Source organism: Chrysochloris asiatica, unplaced genomic scaffold, assembly GCF_000296735.1.
Source record: "Chrysochloris asiatica unplaced genomic scaffold, ChrAsi1.0 scaffold00013, whole genome shotgun sequence".
NCBI classification, from domain to species: Eukaryota; Metazoa; Chordata; class Mammalia; order Afrosoricida; family Chrysochloridae; genus Chrysochloris; species Chrysochloris asiatica.
This window is the reverse complement of record NW_006408531.1, coordinates 2869854-2891872: the sequence shown is the minus strand read 5'-3', so window position 1 is coordinate 2891872 and position 22019 is coordinate 2869854. Positions and strand designations below refer to the sequence as shown.

The 22019-nt window shown below is 38.4% G+C and overlaps 1 protein-coding gene across 2 annotated transcripts in view; it reads left to right on the top strand.

The window, feature by feature from the left end:
* Window positions 1-22019, top strand: part of PHACTR2 (phosphatase and actin regulator 2) — a 266038-nt gene that overhangs the window by 170592 nt on the left and 73427 nt on the right. For both annotated transcript variants that reach the window (XM_006834608.1, XM_006834609.1), the window contains exons 3-4: window positions 14918-14998; window positions 20578-20736. In XM_006834608.1, coding sequence (XP_006834671.1) covers window positions 14918-14998; window positions 20578-20736 — 240 coding nt within the window. The remainder of the gene's footprint in view (window positions 1-14917; window positions 14999-20577; window positions 20737-22019) is intronic.

Sequence of the window (22019 nt, the reverse complement as noted above, 5' to 3'; positions counted from 1 at the left end):
GTGTATAGTCGTCTCTTATGCTGTCTAAAGAAGGTATTTGAAATAAACAAATCATTTGTCTTGCAGAAATCTATCATTCGTTCTCCAGCATCATTTCTTATCACCAAGTCCAGATTTTCTACTACTGGATTAGGCACACCTTACTCAACAAAATAACATCTTTCTTTTAAAATTTGACTTTGAAAAGTTCTCCTGCCTGACATCTTAAAGCGATGTTAGAAAGCATTACACCTATCACGGGAAAGTTAAAATCTAGGAATTCTTAACTCAGATTGGAGAATGCAAGTGTTGTACTTTTAATTAGACACATTTGGGTTCAACCAGATTCTAGCTATGCAGCTGGGAAATGTGTTCAGCTTTTCTAAGTCTCATTGTCCTTGGTGGTCATGGTTATGTGCTGTGGAATTGGTTCTGACTCATGGTGACCCTATATCGAGTTTCCAAGGCTGTTCATTTGTATGGGAGCAGAAAGCTTCATCTTTCTCCTGTGGAATCACTGGTTTGTTTCAAACTGCTGACCATGAGATTAGCAGCCTGAATCATAGCCACTACACTACCAGAGCTCCTTCTCATTGTCCTTACCAGTTCTAAGAATAGAGTACAAATAATTACTCACACTGTCTTTCAGGAATACTGGCGGAATTGAAGAAAAAGATCATGTGTGTGTGTGGGGGGGGGGGGCAGGGGTATATACATATAAATGCTCTGTAAGCACCAAAAAACTGGGTGATTGCTATTAGGTTTCTGGGGGAAGTTGTGACACTGATGTCACAAGAAGAGGAAGAGACATAACTCTCCCCATCTTCCTCTTTCTTAAGGCCTGGCCAAATTTAAGACTAGAGAAGGAAAAAAGAGGGTCTACACATTTTTTTTTTTCTTGTTTCTAACTTGAAAACCTAAGTCATCTTTGGTCTCTGATAGAAGAAAGTTTGATTAAAAAAACATCAATTTCACATTTCTCTGATGAGTCAGTACTCTTTCTTACTGGTGTATAATAACATACTTAACCAAACAGGATTTGTTGATTCATATCATTCAAACCCAGGACTATGACTTTCAGACATGGTTGGGTCTTCAAAAGCTATGATCAGGAACTGTCTTTCTCCCCTCGTTTGAGTCTCTGTTCTTTTACAGTGACTTTTTTCTTTTCTTAAAAGAAAGTTTGATTCTCGTATTGTGGAAGCAAGGTAATGCACCAGGGTTATACAGGGAGACTTCAGAAAGTGTGTGGAAAGATTGAATTAAAAGATAATGGAACTTTTCCATATGCTTTCTGAAGTCCCTTCCACATTTTCTATTGTTCCAGAAAAATCCTGAGCTTGGATCTGAAAGATACATCAGGGTTTAAACCTCTCTCAGAAGCAGTCACTGAAACTAGGGGCTTGACTTAAGTCTGGTGTGTGTCAGATTTTTGAATAAAGGAGTGGCATGATGGGATAAACAAGAAAATAGCCAGATCCCAGAGTGGTTTTAGGTGGGGATGTTGGTTTTCTTTTTCTGCTTACATTCTTGAGATGTTTTGAAAGGTTTTTGCAAATGTCCTGTTGAGTAACATTTTCCTAGTTGTCCAAGTCCTCAGTGAAGGGTCTTTTCAAAGGAAAACCATATCTTGCCATCCTGTTTTGGGGATCTGCTATTGGTGTGGCACTATAGGATAAGCACTGGACTCCTAAAAAAAAGGTTGGCAATTCAAATCCACCAGCCGTTCCTTGGGAGCCCTATACAGAGTCACTATGAATCGGAACCGACTGGACAGTGTTTAACAACAACATAAACAGAGAAAAGCCAATCTCTCATAAAACTCGTTCAAGTCAAGCCAAGGAGTTTTCTGTTTCTGGCACTATTTTATAGTAAAGCCATTCAGTACTCAGAACCAAGAAGGTAATATGGCATGATTATTTAATAGTCTTCAGTTTGCTCTTCTGTCTGTTCATTCATTAACCATTAAGCATTGGAATTAAGAATTAGGACTATCCTTCCACCAAAAGTAAACAAGAATGTAATCAATGATTATAAACTTTACTGTCACGGACTTCCAAAGTGATGTGAAATGCTGGCCATACATCCCCAGAAAGAAGATGGTGGCATAAACCCTGACCTCTTGTGTAACAAGGTTCCTCAGCCACCACTCCATTCCCAGAAAGACATCATAAAGCATGTGTAATTTATGATGAGCCAATTCATGTACTATAAGGAGCTCTGGTAGCATAGTGGTTACAAATCGGGCTGCAAACCTCAAGGTCAGCAGTTTGAAACTACCAGCTGTTCCACAGGAGAAAGATGAGGCCTTCTGCTCCCATAAAGATTTACGGCCTCAGAAATCCTGTACAGGGTCCCTATGAGTCAGATTGACTCCACAGTACGTAACTACCACCATTCATGTACTATAGCTGCTAGCTACTGGTAGCTGTTTTTACACACTTCCCCCTTCAGAGATCATAGGGATAATTTCCTTGTGAACATAGGAGGAGAGAGAGCTGGGCTTTTCCCTTTTGTTGGCCCAGCCAAGGACAACAGGACGAAATCAGAGGGCTTTGTCGTCCCTTAAAGTTTTGCCACAAGTCTCTCTTGCTTTCTCCTAGAGTAGAGGTGGGTAGGGGAGACACAGTCAGCCCATTGTTATCATTAGCCTATTTTCCCTTATTCATTGATTCAACAAATACATACATTTTTGAGTATCACTGTTGGGGATCCAGCATTACAAGGACCGATGGAGTTATGGTTCTCCTTGCAGTTGCTCTCTCAGTGGGGCGGGGCGGGGGGGGGAGCAGACTGACAACAGGAACTTACACAGCTTGTCACGAGTTGATGGCATGTTTTCCATAAAAAGGAAATGGATAAAGATGGGAGAGGAGCAGCCCTTTCTGTATCAAGTATAGGGGAAAGGATTCTTACAACCTATTGCCATCAAGTCAATTCTGACCCCTAGTCACCCTACAGGACAGAGGCCACCACTCGTCTGCTCATTTTTTGTATTGTAGTGACCCATGTGTCGCTGGGATGCTGGAAGCTATGTCACTGGTATTTCAAATACCAGCAGGACCACAATGGTAGACAGGTTTCAGCCGAGCTTCCAGACCAAGACAGAGTGGGAAGAAGGACCTGGTGATCTGCTTCTGAAGAGATTGGCTAGTGAAAACTTTACGGACAGCAGCAGAACACTGTCTGATACAGTGCCAGAGGATGAGCCCGTCTCCCCGCTCCCCAGGTTGGAAGGTATTCAAAACATCACTAGAGAAGAGCTACCTCCTATGAATCGAATTGATCTTAATGGTGTGGATGGAGTAAACCTTTTGGGAACTTTGTTTGCTGATGTTGCCTGACTCAAATTGAGAAGAAACAGCTGCAAACATCTGTTAACAATCAGAACATGGGATGTATGAAGTATAAATGCAGGAAAATTGGAAATTGTCAAAACTGAAATGCAATGCGTGAAGGAAATACTACATGACTGAACATTAGGGATGTATCCTTTCACCATACTTATTCAGTCTGTATACTGAGCAGATAATCTGACAAACTGGACTATATGATGAAGAATATGACAACAAGATTGGAGATAGGCAGATGACATACCTTGCTTACTGAAAGTGAAGAGGACTTGAAACAGTTACTAATGAAATCAAGAGTACAGCCTTCAGTACGGATTGCAGCTCCATACTGGATTACAAATATCCGAACAACTGGACCAATAAACAATATCATGATAAGTGGAGAAAATTTTGAAGTTGTCAAGAATTCATTTTACTTGGATCCACAATCAGAATCAAATCTGCTGTAAATGATGTCTTTAAATTGTTAGAGAGCAAAGCTGTCGCTTTAAGTGCTCAGATGCACCTGACCCAAGCCATGGTATTCTTAGTCACCTCTCATGTATCTGAAAGCTGGACAACGAATAAGGAATATCGGAAAAGAATTGATGCATTTGAATTATGACATTGGAGAAGAACAGTGTAAGTGCCATGGACTGCCAGAAGAACAAACAAATCTTATCTTGAAAGAATTACAGGATCCATGGAAGCAAGGATGGTGAGACTTTGTCTCACATACGTTGGACATATTATCAGGAAGGACCAGCCCTGGGAAAGGACATCATGCTTAGTAAAGCAGAGGATCCGCACAAAAGAGGAAGCCCTTCAACGAGATGGATTGTCACAGTGGCTGCAACAGTGGACTCAAACAGGACAACGTTTGTAAGTATGACACAGAACCGAGCAGCATTGTGTTCTGCTGTACACAGGGCCACTCCGAGTCAGAGCCAAGTCAATGACACCTAACAACAGTGCTTAAAGATCAGTACCTAGGCCTTGTTGTCATTATTGTTAAGTGCCATTGAGTTGGTTGCAATTCACAGCAACCCGTATCCTACTGAAATAGACTGGCCGTGACCATTTTGCATCATATAATCACATGGTTTACTATACCAAGAATGACATTTAAAAAGAACAGCATCATATTCATCGTCAAAAAGAACATTTCAAGGTCTAGCCTGAAATGTAATGCAGTCAGTGACATAACACCAGTTTATATGACTATTGGAGTCCTAGTGTGGTTCTATTGGATAAGCACTGGACTGTTAACCACAAGGTTGGTGGATGAAACCTACCAACCATTTCTTGGAAACCTTATATAGGATCACTGTGAGGTGAAACCAACTTGACAGCACTTAACAACAACAACAAATAATTACTGTTACTGAAATTTATACACCAGCCAATAATGGCAAAGGTGAAGGAATTGAAGAGCTCTTATCAACTTCTGCAGTCAGAAATTAATCAAGCATGTGGTCAAGATGCATTGATAGTTACTGATGATTAGAATTCAAAAGCTGGAAAGAAAGAAGGACCCGTATTTGGGAAATATAGTCTTGGTATCTGAAATGATGCTGGAGTTCATCTGGTGGAGTTTTGCAATGGCTTACTCAAACAACATAAAAGGCAATTATATACATGGATCGCACCAGATGAAATACACAGGAATCAAATAGACTACATCTATGGGAAGGGACGATGGAGAAGCTCAACAACACCCACCGAAACAAGACCAGGGGCCGACTATGGAACAGGCCATCAATTGCTCATATGCAAGTTCAGGCTGAAGCTGAAGAAAACTAAAACAAGTCCTAAAGAGCTAAAATACGACCTGGAATATAGTCCACCTTAATTTAGAGATCATCTCAATAACAGATTTAATACTTTGAACACTAATGACTGAAGACCAGCAGAGTTATGTGATGATATCAAGAACATCATACAGAAAGAAAGTGAAAGGTCATTAAAAAGACAGGGGGAAAAAAACAAAATGGATGTCAGAAGCCACTCTGAAACTTGCTTTTCAGTGTAGAAATGCTAAAGCAAATGAAAGAAATGAGGAAGTCATAGAGCTGAACAGAAAATTTCAAAAGGCAACTTCTGAAAGTCAACTGTGCTAAATGTGGAGTTAGAATACCAAAAGGAAAGATCACACTCAGCATTTCTCAAGCTGAAAGAACTGAAGAAAAAATTCAAGCCTCAGCTTGCAAAATTGATGAATTCTATGGGCAAATATTGAATGACACAGAAAGCATTTTTAAAAATTAAAAATTCACAGACTCGCTATGCCAAAAAGAAATGGTTGATGTTCATTCAAGAGGAAGTATATGATCAAGAAGCAATGGCACTGAAGGAAGAAGGCCAAGCTATACTGAACGTATTGGTGAAAAACAAGGCACCAAGAATTGACAGAATACGAATAGGAATCTTTCAGCAAACTGATGCAGCGTTAAAGGTGCTCACTTATCAACGCCAAGAAATCTGGAAGACAGTTGCCTAGTCAACTATGTGGAAGAGGTCCATATTCACGCCCATTACAAAGAGAGGTGACTCAACAGAATACGGAATTCATCAAACAATATCATTAATATCACATACAAGTAAAGTTTTGCTAAAGATAATTAAACACTTATTGAAACAGGACATTGACAGAAAATTGCCAGAAATTCAAGCTAGATTTAGAAGAGGATGTGAAACTAGGAGTATCATTGCTGATGTCAAATGAATCTTGACTGAAAGTGAAAAATACTAGAACATAATTTACTTATACTTTATTGACTATGCAAAGGCTTTCAGCTGTGCAGATCTCTTGACAAACTGTGGATAACACTGCAAAGAATGGGTGTTCCAGAACACCTCACTGTGTTCAGGAGAGCCTATACATAGACAGTTGTTAGAACCTTGCAAGGGATACTGAATGGTTTAAAATCAGAAGAGGTGCACATCAGGGTTGTGTCCTGTCACCATACTTATTCAATCTGTTTGCAGAACAAATAATCTGAGAGGCTGAATTATATGAATAATGTGATATCAAGATTGGAGGAAGACACATTAACAACGTGCAATGTGAAGATGACACAATTTTGCTTGCTGAAAGTGAAGAGGACTTACTAATGATGATCAAAGACTATAACCTTCAGTATGAATTGCTTGCACCTCGGTGTAAAGAAAACAAAAATCCTCACAACTGGATCAGTAAATAACATAATGATAAGTGGAGAAAAGGTTAAAGTTGTCAATGACTTACTTCATTTTGCTTGGATCCACTATCAACACTCATGGAAACAGCTGTCAAGAAATCAAACGACGTGTTGCATTAGGCAAATCTGCTGTACAAGACTTCTTTAAATATTAAAGAGCAAAGATACCACTTTGAGGATGTAGTTGTGCCTGACCCAAGCCATGGTATTTTCAGTCGCCTCATATGCATGTGAAATTTGGACAATGACTAAGGCAGACTGTAGAAGAATTAATGCATTTGAATTAAGATATTGGAGAAAAATATTTAAAGGACCATGGATTTCCAGAAGAACAAACCAACCTGTGGTGGAAGAAGTGCAGCCAGATGCTCATTAGAAGCCAGATGGCCACACTTCAGCTCTCATACATCTGACATGTTATCCGGAGGGACCAGTTCCTGGAGAATGACATCATGCTTGGTAAAGTGGAGGGTCAGCAAAAAAGAGGAAAAACCCCAACCAGATGAATTGACACAGTAGTAGCAGCAATCGGTTCAAATGTAACAATTGTGAGGATGGCGCAGGACCGGGCAGTGTTTCATTCTGTTGTGCAGAGGGTCACTATGAGTTGGGATCGAACTGATGGCACCTAAGGAGCTCTGGTAGCATAGCGGTTACGAATCGGGCTGCGAACTGCAAGGTCAGCAGTTTGAAACTACCAGCTGTTCCGTGGGAGAAAGATGAAGCTTTCTGCTCCCGTAAAGATTTAAAGCCTTGTAAACCCTGTCACTGTGAGTCGGAACAGACTCCATGGCACATAACAACAACAAAGCGTGAAGTCAGGAAAATAGAGAGAAGAAAGCGGACTAAACATGACAGAACTGTTACAGCATCCAATGCAGAGAGTGAAACAGATGCTTAAACTTGGGGTCAGATTTTCTCATGGTTATTTAAATTAGGATAAAAATAAGTGACTCTGAGCTGTTTACTTGATTGGGACAACATTTTCCATGGAGAGACCTAGCTACTTACTATGTTCAGTGATCTTACTGCCTCTAACTTAACCTGTAATCATTTGATTAGCATTCAGCTGTGGCTGAGTGGATGAATATTTTTAATGGCGTCTCATAGGTAAAGTCACACACCAGCTGGTGGGACAAAGGCTTCAACAACCCACTTTACTCTCAGTGAGCTGAATTTTCCTGTTTCCACTCACAAATGACTTGCCCTAATCTAGAAGCCTGGATGCCACGAATTTGATTATGTGGAAGTTCCAGAGAATGCAATTTTGATTCCTTATGAGGAATATCTTCCTAAAAATGTGAGTGATGAATAAATGAAGTGAGCTGTGTCAAACGTGTGCATCTGCATCTGCATGTTTTGAAGCAGGTGACCACATCTTAGGAATGTTCCTGAGATGACTCTGGCTCCATGTGGCATGTTGGACTGGAGTGACCTCTGAGATTCATTCCAATGCAAAAACCCTCTGAGCCCATGAAAAAGTGTCCAGTGAATGTGCTCTGCAAATATACAGGCACTGTATAAACATAAGTGAAATATTTTAAAAGATGAACAGTGAGATACTTGTAAATCCATGAGCAGTGGTTGGAATTTTTTGCCTTAACAACATACCTTCCATGGTCAGTTGCCTGCAGTTTGTTCCTGTTGGCACGGGACATAGTTATCTGCATTATGTGTTAGAAATGCTCTCAGCCAAAAACCAAACAAATAACCAAAGGCATTCTCTTATCAGGATCTGTTTATAGGAGGTCAAGCAAAAGAACAAAGCAGGCCGGGTTTGATTCTTGGCAGGAAGCTACGGTTGCTTCAAAGCTCCAGAGTTTACAAGGAAGAACAAGGAGGCATTTTTAGCTGAGATTAAGTTAGTATTAAAGCCACAGAAAACTCAAGCATCCTCTGGGAGCCATACTAGAAAGGCAGAAACAAAAACTGATATGTTCCAGACGCTCTAGGATTATTTTTTAGTGAAAGGATGAAAGGTTTTAAAGGTGCCTAAAGAACCCTACACAGGGTCTCTATGAGTCACAGCTGACTGGACGGGCACTTAACAACAACAAAGCAGAGATTACAGAATGGCCTTGGTTAATAACACAGGATCAGAGGTCTCACACAGCATGTGAGCTAGAAGAGTGCTTAGCAAGCATTGAATCCCATCCCTAATTTTACAGATAACAGGAACTTGAAGAGGCTACCCAAGGTCACAAAGGCAGTCTTCTAGAAGCTAGGACTCCTGACAACCACTTTTTGTTTCAGACAACATGACAGAGGCCGCAAACAATTCAATTTTTCTATTTTACATGAACAAGGGACAGAAGATAACACAGCCACAGATACTGCAGTGTGAATTGACTTGGTTTTCTAGAATGTGGTCCTGATCCCTGGGACTGTAGCATTTGCTGTTACGATGGTACCTTCTGTTCTCCAGCCCAGGGTAGAGCCAGGGGTCTCTCGGCCCGTCCCTAGGAGTGGGGACTGAAAACAACTGAGCACGGGTCCCCTCATAACCTCTTTCAAGCATGCATGATTATGCGCAACCCAGGTCCTTCTACAATACCTACTCATCTCAGCAGTGTTCCAATGTCATTGAGAGTGTTATTGTCTGGCTTCCTGTGTTGACCAGGGTTCTCTACTCTTTGACAAAGGTGTGAACAGAATGAATCTGTGTTGAAATCATAGCACTCTTTTTATAGAAGTCTCCTTGAAACCAGGAGCATTTAAGGGAACAGTTGTTACTTGCTTCTGGAAAGGAGGGTGCAGAGAAACTGAACAATCTGAAAGGGAGAAGTGAAGGTTCTGTACATGTCTCTATTGAAGCCAGTAAGCATGTTCATTATCATTCTTTCAATTACTCATTTATTCATTCATTCATTTTCTTATTTGTTTATATTCTACAACAAAAAAAATTGACAAAATTTCTGACAAAGAGCATATAAACTACAAATAAAATACAAGGAGTCTTCGAAAAACTCATGGAAACATTCCATTATCTTTTCGTTCTATTTCTCCATGAACTTTTTGATGTTATCCCTTGTATAGATTGAATTAAATTACTTAGGAGGAGGAAACAGAATCCAGCCATGAATTGACATGTGAAATTTGTGTTAGATATCAAATTTTACTTTGTCCTTCCCAGATAAAAAGAGAATATATAATTTTTGTTATCACAAAGGGGGAAAAAATCTGCTTCTTCAAGACAGAGTAAGTGTTGCTATTCTGGGACTCATGCCCTTAGTAAATACTTACCCAAAGCTCCCAGCTGCCCCCTAAATTCAGGGAACCCCCTTTCTCCCCTTCATCCTCCTACTTCAAGATAGCCTTTTTTTTCAGGACAGTGACGCTTGGGAGAAAATGTGTTCTTAATACCACATGCTTTCTTTGCATGTGTCAGATATGGCTTGTAGTGATGAGGTTTAGTTTGGGTATTGGAATTACATTGTCATCGGGTGTAGGAAGTTTAGAGAGGGCAAGAAATCTACCCCACTGCCAACCCCACTGACTACCTATTCTCTACCAATGTCCGTCCCTTTCGTTCTCCAAGAAGCCTTTGACCCCTGATCTATCCATTCTCTGTTGTGTCAAGGTGCTTTGTTTGAACAGAGCATCTGGAAGGAGCAGAGTCCTTTAAACACATGTTGGGAAATATTGACTTAAAGGACTTTATACCTTCTTGCCCCCTGAAAGTGGGGAAGAGAGCTTGCAGTTGCATAGACACATAGAGTTCTGGAACTCACATATATGGCTTTTATTACTCCTGAAGTCTCACTTCTTAGCTCCTAAACTTCCTTCTAAGGTTTTTCTACAAGAAAATTTGATTTCTCCCAGACAAAGACAGCATTCGTTTTGACAGTTGTATCCCTTTACACATCTGTGAAAGCCATCCATTCTCAACTCCTTTCTCCATCCTTCTAGAACTTGAGGTTTGCCAGGGGATGTGCCGTAACATTATCGAATTTGTGTATGTGGTGGAAAAAATAGTACCATTTAGTATGTTATACTTCTGGAATAGATCTTTAGGAGAGAAAACACTAGAAAAGTAGTCTCTTCTCACTGGGATTCAGTGAATCACTTGAATTCTGAGTGAGATTCAGATAAATCACTTGAATATGTATGAAAAGATGTGTTCTTTCTATTTTTTTTTTTTTTTTATAATGTACACATGCATATGAGGGGACTTAAGAAAGTTTGTGAAAAAAAGTGGAATTAATAGAAAACAAAAATTTCCAACTTTTTTTATACCGTCTACATGCACTGCATCCCTACAGATGCATGTGTCCTAGAATGCTTTTTTATTTATTTATTTATTTAAAAGCAATTGTAAATTTGGTGAAGGTTTATAGAGCAGATAAGTTTTCCATTCAACAAATCATACACATGTAGTTGTATCTCATTGATTGCAATCTCTACAATGTAACATCACTTATCCCACTTCCTCCCTCTGTTTCCTGTTTTTTCCTTTTCTCCTTCTTTCCTAACCTTCTGAACTTTGTCCTTGGGTAAATGCTGCCCTTTGGATCTCAAATGGTTTGATTATTCCAAGGTGTGTGTAACATACTAGTGTTATTTTTCATCTTACATCCCTGAAAATGAAATCTTACATGGCTGAAAATTAAGCCGTGATGGTAAGTTTATTTACAGACCTGAAGAGTGACTGAGGGCCATCGTCTGAGGGGCTCTACCAGGCTTTGTCAGACCAGCAAACCTAGTCTTTTTTATGATTTTGAGCTTAGTTCCACATTTTTCTCCCACTCCATCCAGGATCTTCTAATGTGATCCCTTTCAGAGCAGTCGGTACTGTTACTCAAATACCTCTAGTTCTTCTGGTCTCAGGGTCATGGAGAGTGATGTTCATGTGGTTCATTAGTCCTTTCCACTAATGGGTTCTATGTATCTTCGATTTTCTTCACTCATTTTTTCCTTCAGACATAGAGAGACCAATAGTTATGCCTTAGATGGCCATCACAAACTTTTAGATCCCACTCACTAATCATCAAAGTAGGATGTAGACCATTGTCTTTGTGGACTGTAGCATGACAGTGTTTGTCCATTTGTGATTGATTAATTTCATGTTGGAAGGCACTTTTGATCATACTCTACTTCTTGAAATGGTTGAACATTAGCCATTTCTTTTTGGTACAGTGACTGTGTGTATTCCTTCCATTTTTTTTTGATGCTTTCTGCATCATTCAATATTTTGCCCACAGGATCCTACAATATTGCAAGTCAAAGTTTGAATATTTTTTATTTTCTTTCAGCTTGAGAAGTTCTGAGCATGTTTTTTCCTTTGGATTTCCTAACTCCAAATCTTTGCACATTTCATTATTATACTTGGCTTGGTTTTCTCAAGCTACCCTTTGAAATTTTCTTTTTGTCTCTCTTACCTCCTAATTTTTTCCATTTGCTTTAGCATCTTTACTCTGGAAAGCAAGTTTCAGAGTCTCTTCCGACATCCATTTTGGTCTTTTCCTACCTTCTTGTCTTTCTTCCTGTATAACATTCTTGATATCATTCTACAACTTTTTCAGTCATTAGTGTCTAATATATCAAATCTGTTCTTCAGATGATCTCTAAATTTAGGTGGGATATGTTCAAGGTCATATTTTGGCCCTCGTGGACTTGTTTTCATTTTCTTCAGCTTCAGCCTGAACTTGCATATGAGAAATTGATGGTCTGTTCCACAATCTACCCCTGGCCTTGTTTTAGCTGATGATATGGAACTTTTCCACCATCTGTTTCCACAGATGTAGTCAGTTTTATTTTTGTGTGTTCAGTCTAGTGAGGTCCATGTGTATCGTCATATTTTATGTTGTTTTAAAAGGTATTTGCAATGAAGAAGTCACTGGTCTTGCAAAATTCCATCATGCAATCTATCACCATTTCTATCACTAAGGCCTTATTTTCCAACAACTGATCCTTCTTCTTTGTTTCCAGCCTTTGCATTCCAATCGCCAGTAATTATCAGTACATCTTGATTGCATATTTAGTCAAGTTCAGACTGAAGAAGTTGGTTGTTGTTGTTGTTGTTATGTGCCGTCGAGTCGGTTCCGACCCATAGTGACCCTGTATAGGGTTTCCGAGGGTGTGAATCTTTACGGGAGTAGAAAGTTGGTAGAATTCTTGAATTTCATCATCACTGGCTTCAATGGTTGGTGTGTAAATTTGAATAATGGTGGTATTAACTGGTCTTCCTTGTAGGCATATGGTTATTTTCCTATCACAGACAACATTATACTTCATGATAGATCTTGAAATGTTGTTTTTGATGATGAATATGATATCATTTCTCTTCAATTTGTCATTCCTAACATAGTAAACCATATGATTGTCATATTTTAAATCCCCAGTACCAATCCATTTCAGCTTTATGCATTCCATTTAATTTTTGACAACTTCCAATTTTCTTAGATTCATGCTTCTTACCTTCCATGTTCTGATTATTAATTGACATTTACAGATGTTTCTCCTCATTTTGAGCCCCATCAGCAAATGAAAGTCCCATAAGCTTACTCCATTCAGGTTAATCACGGTCAACTCTACTTTGAGGTGGCAACGCCTCCCCAGTGGTATTATCATTGCTTTCCAGCCTGAAGGGCTCATCTTCCAGCACTGTATCTTGCAATATTCTGGTGCTATTCATATGTTTGAATAGTCAATATTCTGATGCTCTCTGACAGTGTTCCACTGCTATTTATAAGGTTTTTAGTTGCTAATCATTCAGAAGTAGTCTGCTTCTCCTGCTTCCTAGTCTGTCTTGGTCTAGTCTGGAAGCTCAGCTGTAACCTGTCCACCATAGGTGGCCCTGCTGATATTTTAACTATAAGTGGTATAGCTTCCAGTATCACAGCAACACACAAACCACCACAGTACAACAAACTGACAGTCAAGTGGTGGAATGTCCCATGTGTGTTTGAAAAGACTGTATATTGTGCTGTTGCTGCATGAAGTGTTCTGTATATTTGATGAGGGTATGTACATTGGTTGATTATGTTGTTTAGTACTTTTCTGTCTTTTTTGAGTTTCTCTCTAGTTGTTCTGTCCTTCATCAAAAGTGGTGTATTAATGTCTCCTGGTGCGTCACTGTAGGATAACCACTGGACCACGAAGTTAATTTGAACCACAAGGTTGGCGGTTCAAACTCATCAGCTGCTCCTCGGAAACCCTATATAGAGCTGCTATGCGTCGGAACCGACTCCACGGCACTTAACAACAACAACTATTATTTTAGATTTGTCTGTTTCTCTGCAGTTTTGTTAGAGTTTGATTTATATATTAGAGGTTCTTTCTTTGGGAGCATGGATAATCATTATAGATATGTCCTCTTGTTCAGTTAACCCATGAATCATGATACAATGTCCTTCCTCATTTCTTATACTGGTTTTTGCCTTAAAGTTTATTTTATCAGAAATTATATTGCCACTCCTGCTTTTTTTAAATTGCCATTGATTCATGTATTTTTTTCCAACTTTGATTTTGTCTATTTTTATCTTTGTGTCTAAATTTTGTCCCTCATAGAAAGTATACTGGTGAGTCGCTTTTTCTTACCCCTTTTTCTACTGTCTGTCTCTTGACTTTTGCACTTAATTCAGTTCCATTCAGTATAATTACTGGTAGGAATTGTTGCTATCATTTTGCTGTGGGTTTTCTTGTGATGCTACTGATTTCTTTGTTCCACTATTTCTTTGCACTATGTTCATTTTGTTTATGGGTTTTCATGTCATTTTCTTTGTTGATGTTGTTTCAGTGTTTACTAAATCTTTATAATTTTCCTCTTTTTTTTATTTTGATGTGTAGATTTTTTCATTTTCTTTGAGGTTACCCTGTAATTTATTAATTCCTTCCCAAGTGTAAACATTGTGTTCTATCTTGAAGTTGACGTGATTTCTCTCCAGATTGTATTATTTGTAAAGAAAGATAATAATTCAAGGTTAGAAGTGACCTGTAAGCAGTATGTGGTGGTTATGTGCCGTGGAGTTGGTTCCGACCCGTAGCGACCCTGTACAGGGTTTCCGAGGCTGTAAATCTTTATGGGAGCAGAAAGCCTCATCTTCCTCCTGTGGAACAGCTGGTAGTTTCAAACTGCTGACCTTGCGGTTCACAGCCCGATTCATAACCACTACGCTACCAGAGCATTATAGTTGACACCAAACAGTATGTCTGGCTTCTTGGCCAAGCATCAAATTTGGAATACTACATACCCTAGCCTAACTTGAGATCAGCAGCTGGGGTCACTTGGCCTGGCTCTAGTTGTATTGATTCCACTTCAGTGACATGTTTTGCTGGACCACAAGAAAAACTGAGGTTTACGTTCTCAAGTGAACAGAATGAATGTGTTCAATTCTACTTGAAATGTTTTTCATAATTACTTTAAGCAATGACTTGATTCTTACTTGTGCTTATTCTTTTTAAAAGTATTAGAAAGGAAGATATCTACAAGACAAAGTAGAGAGGAGCTGATAAGAAGGGGAGTTCTTAAGGAATTGACTGATCAAGGTGAGGAAATTAATCATACATGTAAAATAATTTGATCTTTCATTCTCTGATCTTTCTTTCCATTTGCTTTGAAACTGAAGATGATCTTAATCTGTGGCTGATAAAGCAGGGATAATGCACTCCAAGATTCTTGCTTTAATCTGCATGTAGGCTGTGAGAGGTCTGAGTTATTATAGGAAAACTTGTGTGACTTCTCTGGTGAATCCTTTACTGTATGTCACTTTAAACCCACAGTTCTACAAAGGTACATCATTTGTGACTAGACATATAGATAAGATACAAGTGCATGGTTCTTTCTCTTCACGAACTTTAGTCTTTCTACACATGTTAACTCAGTAGTCTGAGCAAATGCAGTTTTAGTTTGGTTTATACCTTGTTTGTTTCTTAACTACCAAGAAAACAAAAGAGAGGTAGACATGTTTCTCAGCCTTTGTGCTCTAAAACACACTCAAATGTAAAACTGATAAGGCATGAATGAACAAATGAAACTAATTTGCTGTATGCATTCTCTCAAGTCATTTTCCCACTTCCATGTTCATGTCTCTGAATCTCATTGCCCCTCAGCTTTTCACTAACAATTAACTATTTCCAAGTATTCTTTTCTTTTGCCTCTAATTGTCCCTTTTATAGATCTCTTCCCATAGGACAATCTTGCTAAAAATGGCAGGATTCGATAGAAACGGAGATTGACCCACAAAAGACACTAACATTCATTATTTCTCGAAATGATGCCTAGTGGTTTAAAACTGCTTCCAATACTATGAAAACTAAAGTAAACTTTAGTTGTGGTATTATTGATTTATCACAAGCCTTTTCTCCTGTAACATTTACTGGGGTAAAGTCGTAGTATCATGCTTCAGCAACAAAGAAAATGTTCATTTAGAATTGAGATCATAGTAGCACTTCTCTTCCCTCATATATGTTCCTTACAAAAACCTTACCTTTTTTGGCATTCACTATTTATAAATCCAGATGACATACTTTTTCCAATATCAGAATAATTCCAAAATACTGTTTTTACACCCACTTCAAAGAAAACAAGGGTATCTGGAATGAATCATACCATTTTTCTTGAGCCTTCACAATTTTAAGTATTTCATTTCAATTTCTGATCTGTCAAACTTTTCTCCTGGACACTTTATGAGTGAACTTCATGTATTTCCCAATTTCCTATAACCTTGAAGCTATTGATTTCATGTGTAAGACACTGATACACAAAAAAAACTTAATGTATATCCCTCACTTTTTTTTTTTTCTTTTTAACTTGAGGAGGTTGGGCCTGCAGTATGAAAATTCATCTCTTATGGAAAAATTCCATATCCACAGAAAGCTGAGCCATCAGCTTTAAGCAATGGGCCAGTGTATTTCTTTGGAATCCTCATTCATTAACAGAGAGGGGAAAAAATGGAAATTTTATAATTGAGGCTGTTAGTGTGTTTTAAAGCTAGAAATTGAAGGTACTTTTTTCCCCATTAAAAATTATAGATACACAAAAAATGTGCTTTTTCAAAAAGTAAGTAGCAATGCTCAGTTTAAAGAAATGCTTACAATTGCTTGGTTTTATTCTGCCACTTTGTTAAACTATGTTGTTAAGTTTCATCGAGTCAGTCCTGACTCAGAGCCTGGTATAGGGTTTCCAAGGAGTGGCTGGTGAGTTTGAACCACCAACATTTTGATTAGCAGTCCAGTGCTGATCCTACAGCACCAAACCAGGACTCCGTGTTTGTATGACAGATTATAACTTATTCAACCAATATGTATTTATTTCTGGTAAGTCTGGCTATACTTGACCTTTCCATTTAACATGACAGCTGAACTTTAAAAGTGTCAAAATACTTTTTGAACCCAGTTTTAACTTAAACATAATAATAGATTTAATATTTGAAAATCCACAAGCAACTGAACTTCCTGCCTTTAGGGAAATCACAAATGACTGCACTGTCTACCTTTATAAATCCTATTGCCAAATTGATTCCAACTCATGACAGCGCCCCGTGGGTCACCGTAGACCTGAGCTTCACAGGGTTTTCAGTGGCAGATCTTTCAAAAGGAACTCACGAGGGGTTCCTTTTGAGGTGGACTCAACCTCCAGCCTTTCAGTTGACAGCCAAGCATGTTAACTGTGTGCACCAGCCAGGGACTCTGGTCCCTATATTGTTGTTGTTGTTAAGTGCCGTCGAGTCGATTCTGACCCATAGTGTTTCTGAGGAGCAGCTGGTGAGCTTGAACCGCTGACCTTGCAGTTCAAACGGCTTTACAGTCTGACGCATTAACCCACAGCACCACACCAGGTCCTTTATAGAGCTATAGAAATTGCCTAATGTTTGCACCAGCCAGGGACTCTGGTCCCTATATTGTTGTTGTTGTTAAGTGCCGTTGAGTCGATTCTGACCCATAGTGTTTCTGAGGAGCAGCTGGTGAGCTTGAACCGCTGACCTTGCAGTTCAAACGGCTTTACAGTCTGGCGCATTAACCCACAGCGCCACACCAGGTCCCTATATAGAGCTATAGAAATTGCTTAATGTTTGGAAGTTCCCAGTAATGCCTATTGTAAGTAGCTTCCTCCCCTTTTCAACCAAGGACTGCAGAAAGTAGTTTTATTGTCCCCAAAACAAATTAACTTGAGAATTTCAGTCTATTTATAGCTCTAGAGGCAGTTGTTTTGGGTGACAACCTCTTCTTTTCTGCCAATGAAGACTCTTTCCTTGCCTTGATCTTCTCGGTCTTACCTTAGCTCTTGACAGTCCTTGTCAGTTATGGCCTGCATTCACAAGCCAGGTAGATATTTTAAATCCTTCCAGATAACCAGGATTTGACCTTATACCCTCCCACTCTACCTCATCTCCTTGAGTTACTGTTTTTAGTCCTTTGAAATTTTGTGTCTTAAACCAAGCTCTACCTTCAATCTAAAAGTTCAGCCATTGGTCTTCTCTTCTGAGAAGTTCGTAGACTTAGTTCAAATCTTGTCCTTATGTTCTGGTTCTTTCTTTCCATCTTTTTCCTTAACTGTAATTTGAGGGCATATAGATGCTTTTACCCATATACCTTTCTCCTTTCTTCTCCCACTATGTACTTTCTAACCTTTGTTTATGTGTGATTTTTTTTTTCCTACTCTCTCTTCCTCCTTTAACAATACTCCGGATTCATCTGTTTTCTATCTAACAAGAGATCGATCAACCCCTTCAAACACTCTCATGTGTATTATTTGTTTTTTTATGTTTTGTTTCATGATTTACTCAACTTTTCCGAGTTTCTCTTTTCTTTGTATGCAAATACTCCTATTTGACTTTGCCTTGGTCTACCTAGCTTAGCATCTTCTCTTGCCTTTTCTAGTTCTGCTTATATTTTAATCATATGCATAAACCATATCAAAGATTAAACATTTTAATTCTAAAACAAATTTCTTAATGCAGAGCATTTTGCATTAAGAAGGTTGTTTTAGAATTAAAATATGTTAAACTATTCTAATTTAAAATGTAAAAACTTTTTCAATATACTAACAAATTAAATATTGATCAGCATTATGACATCAAATAATTCTGTTCTCTCTTTTATTTTTGAATTTCTCCATTTCCATTTCTCTTAATTTATCACAGATGTGTCCTTTTTATACATTATTTTCATATATGCTACATTTATTTCATGCATCCAAGTATCTTTTTCTATATGACAATTTCTATCATGTGATAATCCATTTTCTTCTTCTGCCACAACTATTTCATTTTTTATCAGTTTTTTTTTTGTTCTGAATTTCAAAAACTAGTGATTTAAGTCTCTTAAGAATTGTAACTCAATAATGTTTGCAATATATTTCAATTGCTGTATGACATGACTCCAACATATTTTTATTACCAACTAAAATCAAAGAAAACAAAGATAAATGCATATTTGGTAACCTAAAAACTGAGGGTTTATGATTTTTGTTTTGCTTGTAACTTCCTACTTTTACCTCAGTTTTTATTTTACTGAGCCCAATATGTATATAGTATTGGCTTTTCTTTTTCTAGCTTAAGATTCCAGATTTAAAGCTAAGAGCTCTTTGGGGTTTTTTTTGTTGGTTTTTTTTTTTTTTTTGCTTGACATACGCTCTTTTACTAATTTTTACCTTAACTTCTTTTAAATGGTTAAAATTTATTTGCAACAGCATTGCCTCTAATTTTTCATTTTAGTTTTATAGGAATCAGAATATAGGTACCTGGAAATTGTATGACTAAGCAACAATTGAGTTTTCATTTTGAGCATGACATTATTCCATGATCATATATTTTACTTATGTCATGTCTGTTTTGGTTAATAAGACCAGTGGATTCCATTGTAGAATCAAAGCAATTCAATCATAGTTAGTGGATATTGGAAGATGGTCTCTGTTTTATAATGATCACCAAAATAAGTTTATTTAAAAATTGGATAAAACTATAGTCATGGGTTCATCAGGCTTGCTAAGTCAAAGTCTCAAGTCATTCATTTTTGGGGGACAGTAGCAAACCTTCTTAAAAATTTTTAGATATGAACAAAGATTAATCTTTTCAAGCATTACTGAGTTAAGAGTTTCTGCAAAAATCTCACCCAGTAATGAATCCCATAGGGGTGCAGTGGCTCCATACAATAAGCACTGGACTGTGAATCACAAGGTCCACAGTTTGAGTTTGCTAGCCACTCCTCAGGAGAAGCATTGAGGCTTTTATAGTCATGGAAACCCCACACAGAGTCTCTGTGAGTCAGGACCAATTCAGTGGCACTTAACCACAAAAACAGATGAACACCACAGTAATTGTGAAACTTCAGAGGATAAAATTGGTTGTTTAGCATATAGATCATATACATTTTATTTTCAGCTGTGATTTTTTAAAATCCTCTGTAACTACTTTTGTATGTGACTTTTCTGTAATGTTTTCAAATGATCAGTAGGCCAAATTAAGGACCTTTGATTAGTTATCTATGTAACAATTTAAGTGAATCCTTTTTAAGTATTTCCACAAACAAGAAAATGAACATAAAATGGTCTTGCTACCTGTTTTCTCTGAGCTGCAATTCTATTACGGTGTAAAGTTGCATAGAATTGATGTCATATGCCCTGGAGTCATTGGTACTTCAGAAATTTTCATGTTCTCCCACAAATTGCCTGTATGTGTAATTCCATTTCATGTCATTTGTGTATTTGCACGTACTCTGTGTTTTTGGTGTTAAAATATGTATTTCATTTTTCAGGTTACTCCTCTCACAGTTCAGTTTCTACCTGACAAAGAGACTCATAAGTATTGATGTCACCAAAACCTAAGAACAAAAACAGAGTCAAATCCCTCAACTGCCTGGGATGTTTTCTAATTAGTCTCATTAGCCCTCTTGTCTTGAGATGGCAAGTGAATAGCGCTCCCAGAACCACTTTCCCCTAAGACTCAGGCTTTACTAGCTCTTTCCTTTGAATAAATTATTAAGTAAATTATGGTAAAAACAGTACAGTATATCTTGAACCCAGGAACTGAAATATGCATCCAGATCTAATAATCCCAGTAAGTGGAAAACGGGTTTTTAAGAAAGCCATCAAGGTAGACATCTAGGTGTTTCTTTCCCCATTTTAGATGGAGATGTAACAGTTAACTTTGAAAATTCAAACGGGCACATGATACCCATCGGAGAGGAATCCACCAAAGAGGAAAATAGAGTAAAATCTGAAGAAGGTAATGGCTCTGTATCTGAAAAGGCGCCACCTCCAGAAGAAAAGGCAGAAGATAAGAAAGGTAAAAATAAAGAGAAGCCCCCATGTATTTTTCTTTGATACAGCTCAGTGTTGAGAACCAGGCTCTGGGCTCCAAATAGTGACTCTAAGCAAGAGAAGTGGTTCACAGGTTCAACCACAATGAGAAGTGGTAACTAGTGAACAGAATTAGGATTTCTTTAGGTAGATCCAGCCATTTTATAGGCATGTGATTTCATTTCTTATTAAAGAAGGCTCATGAAAGGGAAGGGTGACCTCTTCAGTCATTAGAATTGTCTGGGAATATTGCTTTTTCCTCAGGAGCCCTTTGTTGCATCTTCATAAAAAAAGAAAAAGAAAAAGGTCAGAAATCTAACTATGTTCCTGTCCTGGTTAGAATGAGTTCCTGTGTGTGGTCAGCATGGAGGGCTATCAAAACCCAGAGGATGCTCTTTTCCAGCATCCCATCTCTGAGCACTTGGCTGATGACATCCACACACCCAATGCTGTAGATTCTAGGCTGGGTTCTAGACAGTTCTGAGGGATATCCAGGAAGCTTGGTGAGATGCCAGGAACGTCAGTGTCTGTCCCTAGTGAACTGATGTAGCCTCTGTTCTATGACTCTTCTTATATGCAGCTGGGCATTTAAAACCCACGACTTAGACACCGTACCATTCCCTGCAGGCTTCCTTTGAGACCTTGGTTTCTAGAGTGAATGCACTATGTTAGACTGAGAGATCTTCAAAATAAATGTCCATCAAGGAGCACAGCCACAAATTCATGGTCACTGAATGATCAAATCCCAATTTCACTGCTATGCAAGCCTGAACTAAAATCCCCTCTGGGCTAGTTCTAGACTTTGTTTAGAGCTCATAGATGACTCCATGCAGAATAGAAATGAATTCTAAGGAGATCTGTTATCTCCAGTCCTGTGATGTCTGCAGCCTTTGAACTGGATGGCAAAAGTTTGTCAAATCTAGTTTGACTACTACAGGCATTTTGAGAACTCGTAGTAACTACTGAAAGCATACTTTCCTCTTTTCTAGGCCCAAATCCTTCAGATAAAAGAGGACATGGATCATTTGATAACCCAGTCGAACAGACATTGTAATTTAAAAACCATCTCCCTTAGATGTCCATGTATTAAAGTGCTGTTAAATCAATTCCAATAGATAGCAACCTTTTACAGGGTTTCTAAGGAGCAGCTGGTAGATTTGAACTACCGACCTTGTGGTTCACATTTCAGTGCTTACCCTACAGCGCCACACCAGGAGTCCTCAAAGTCCATAGCCACTTATTATTTGCATGTAAAATTAGCCTTTAAAA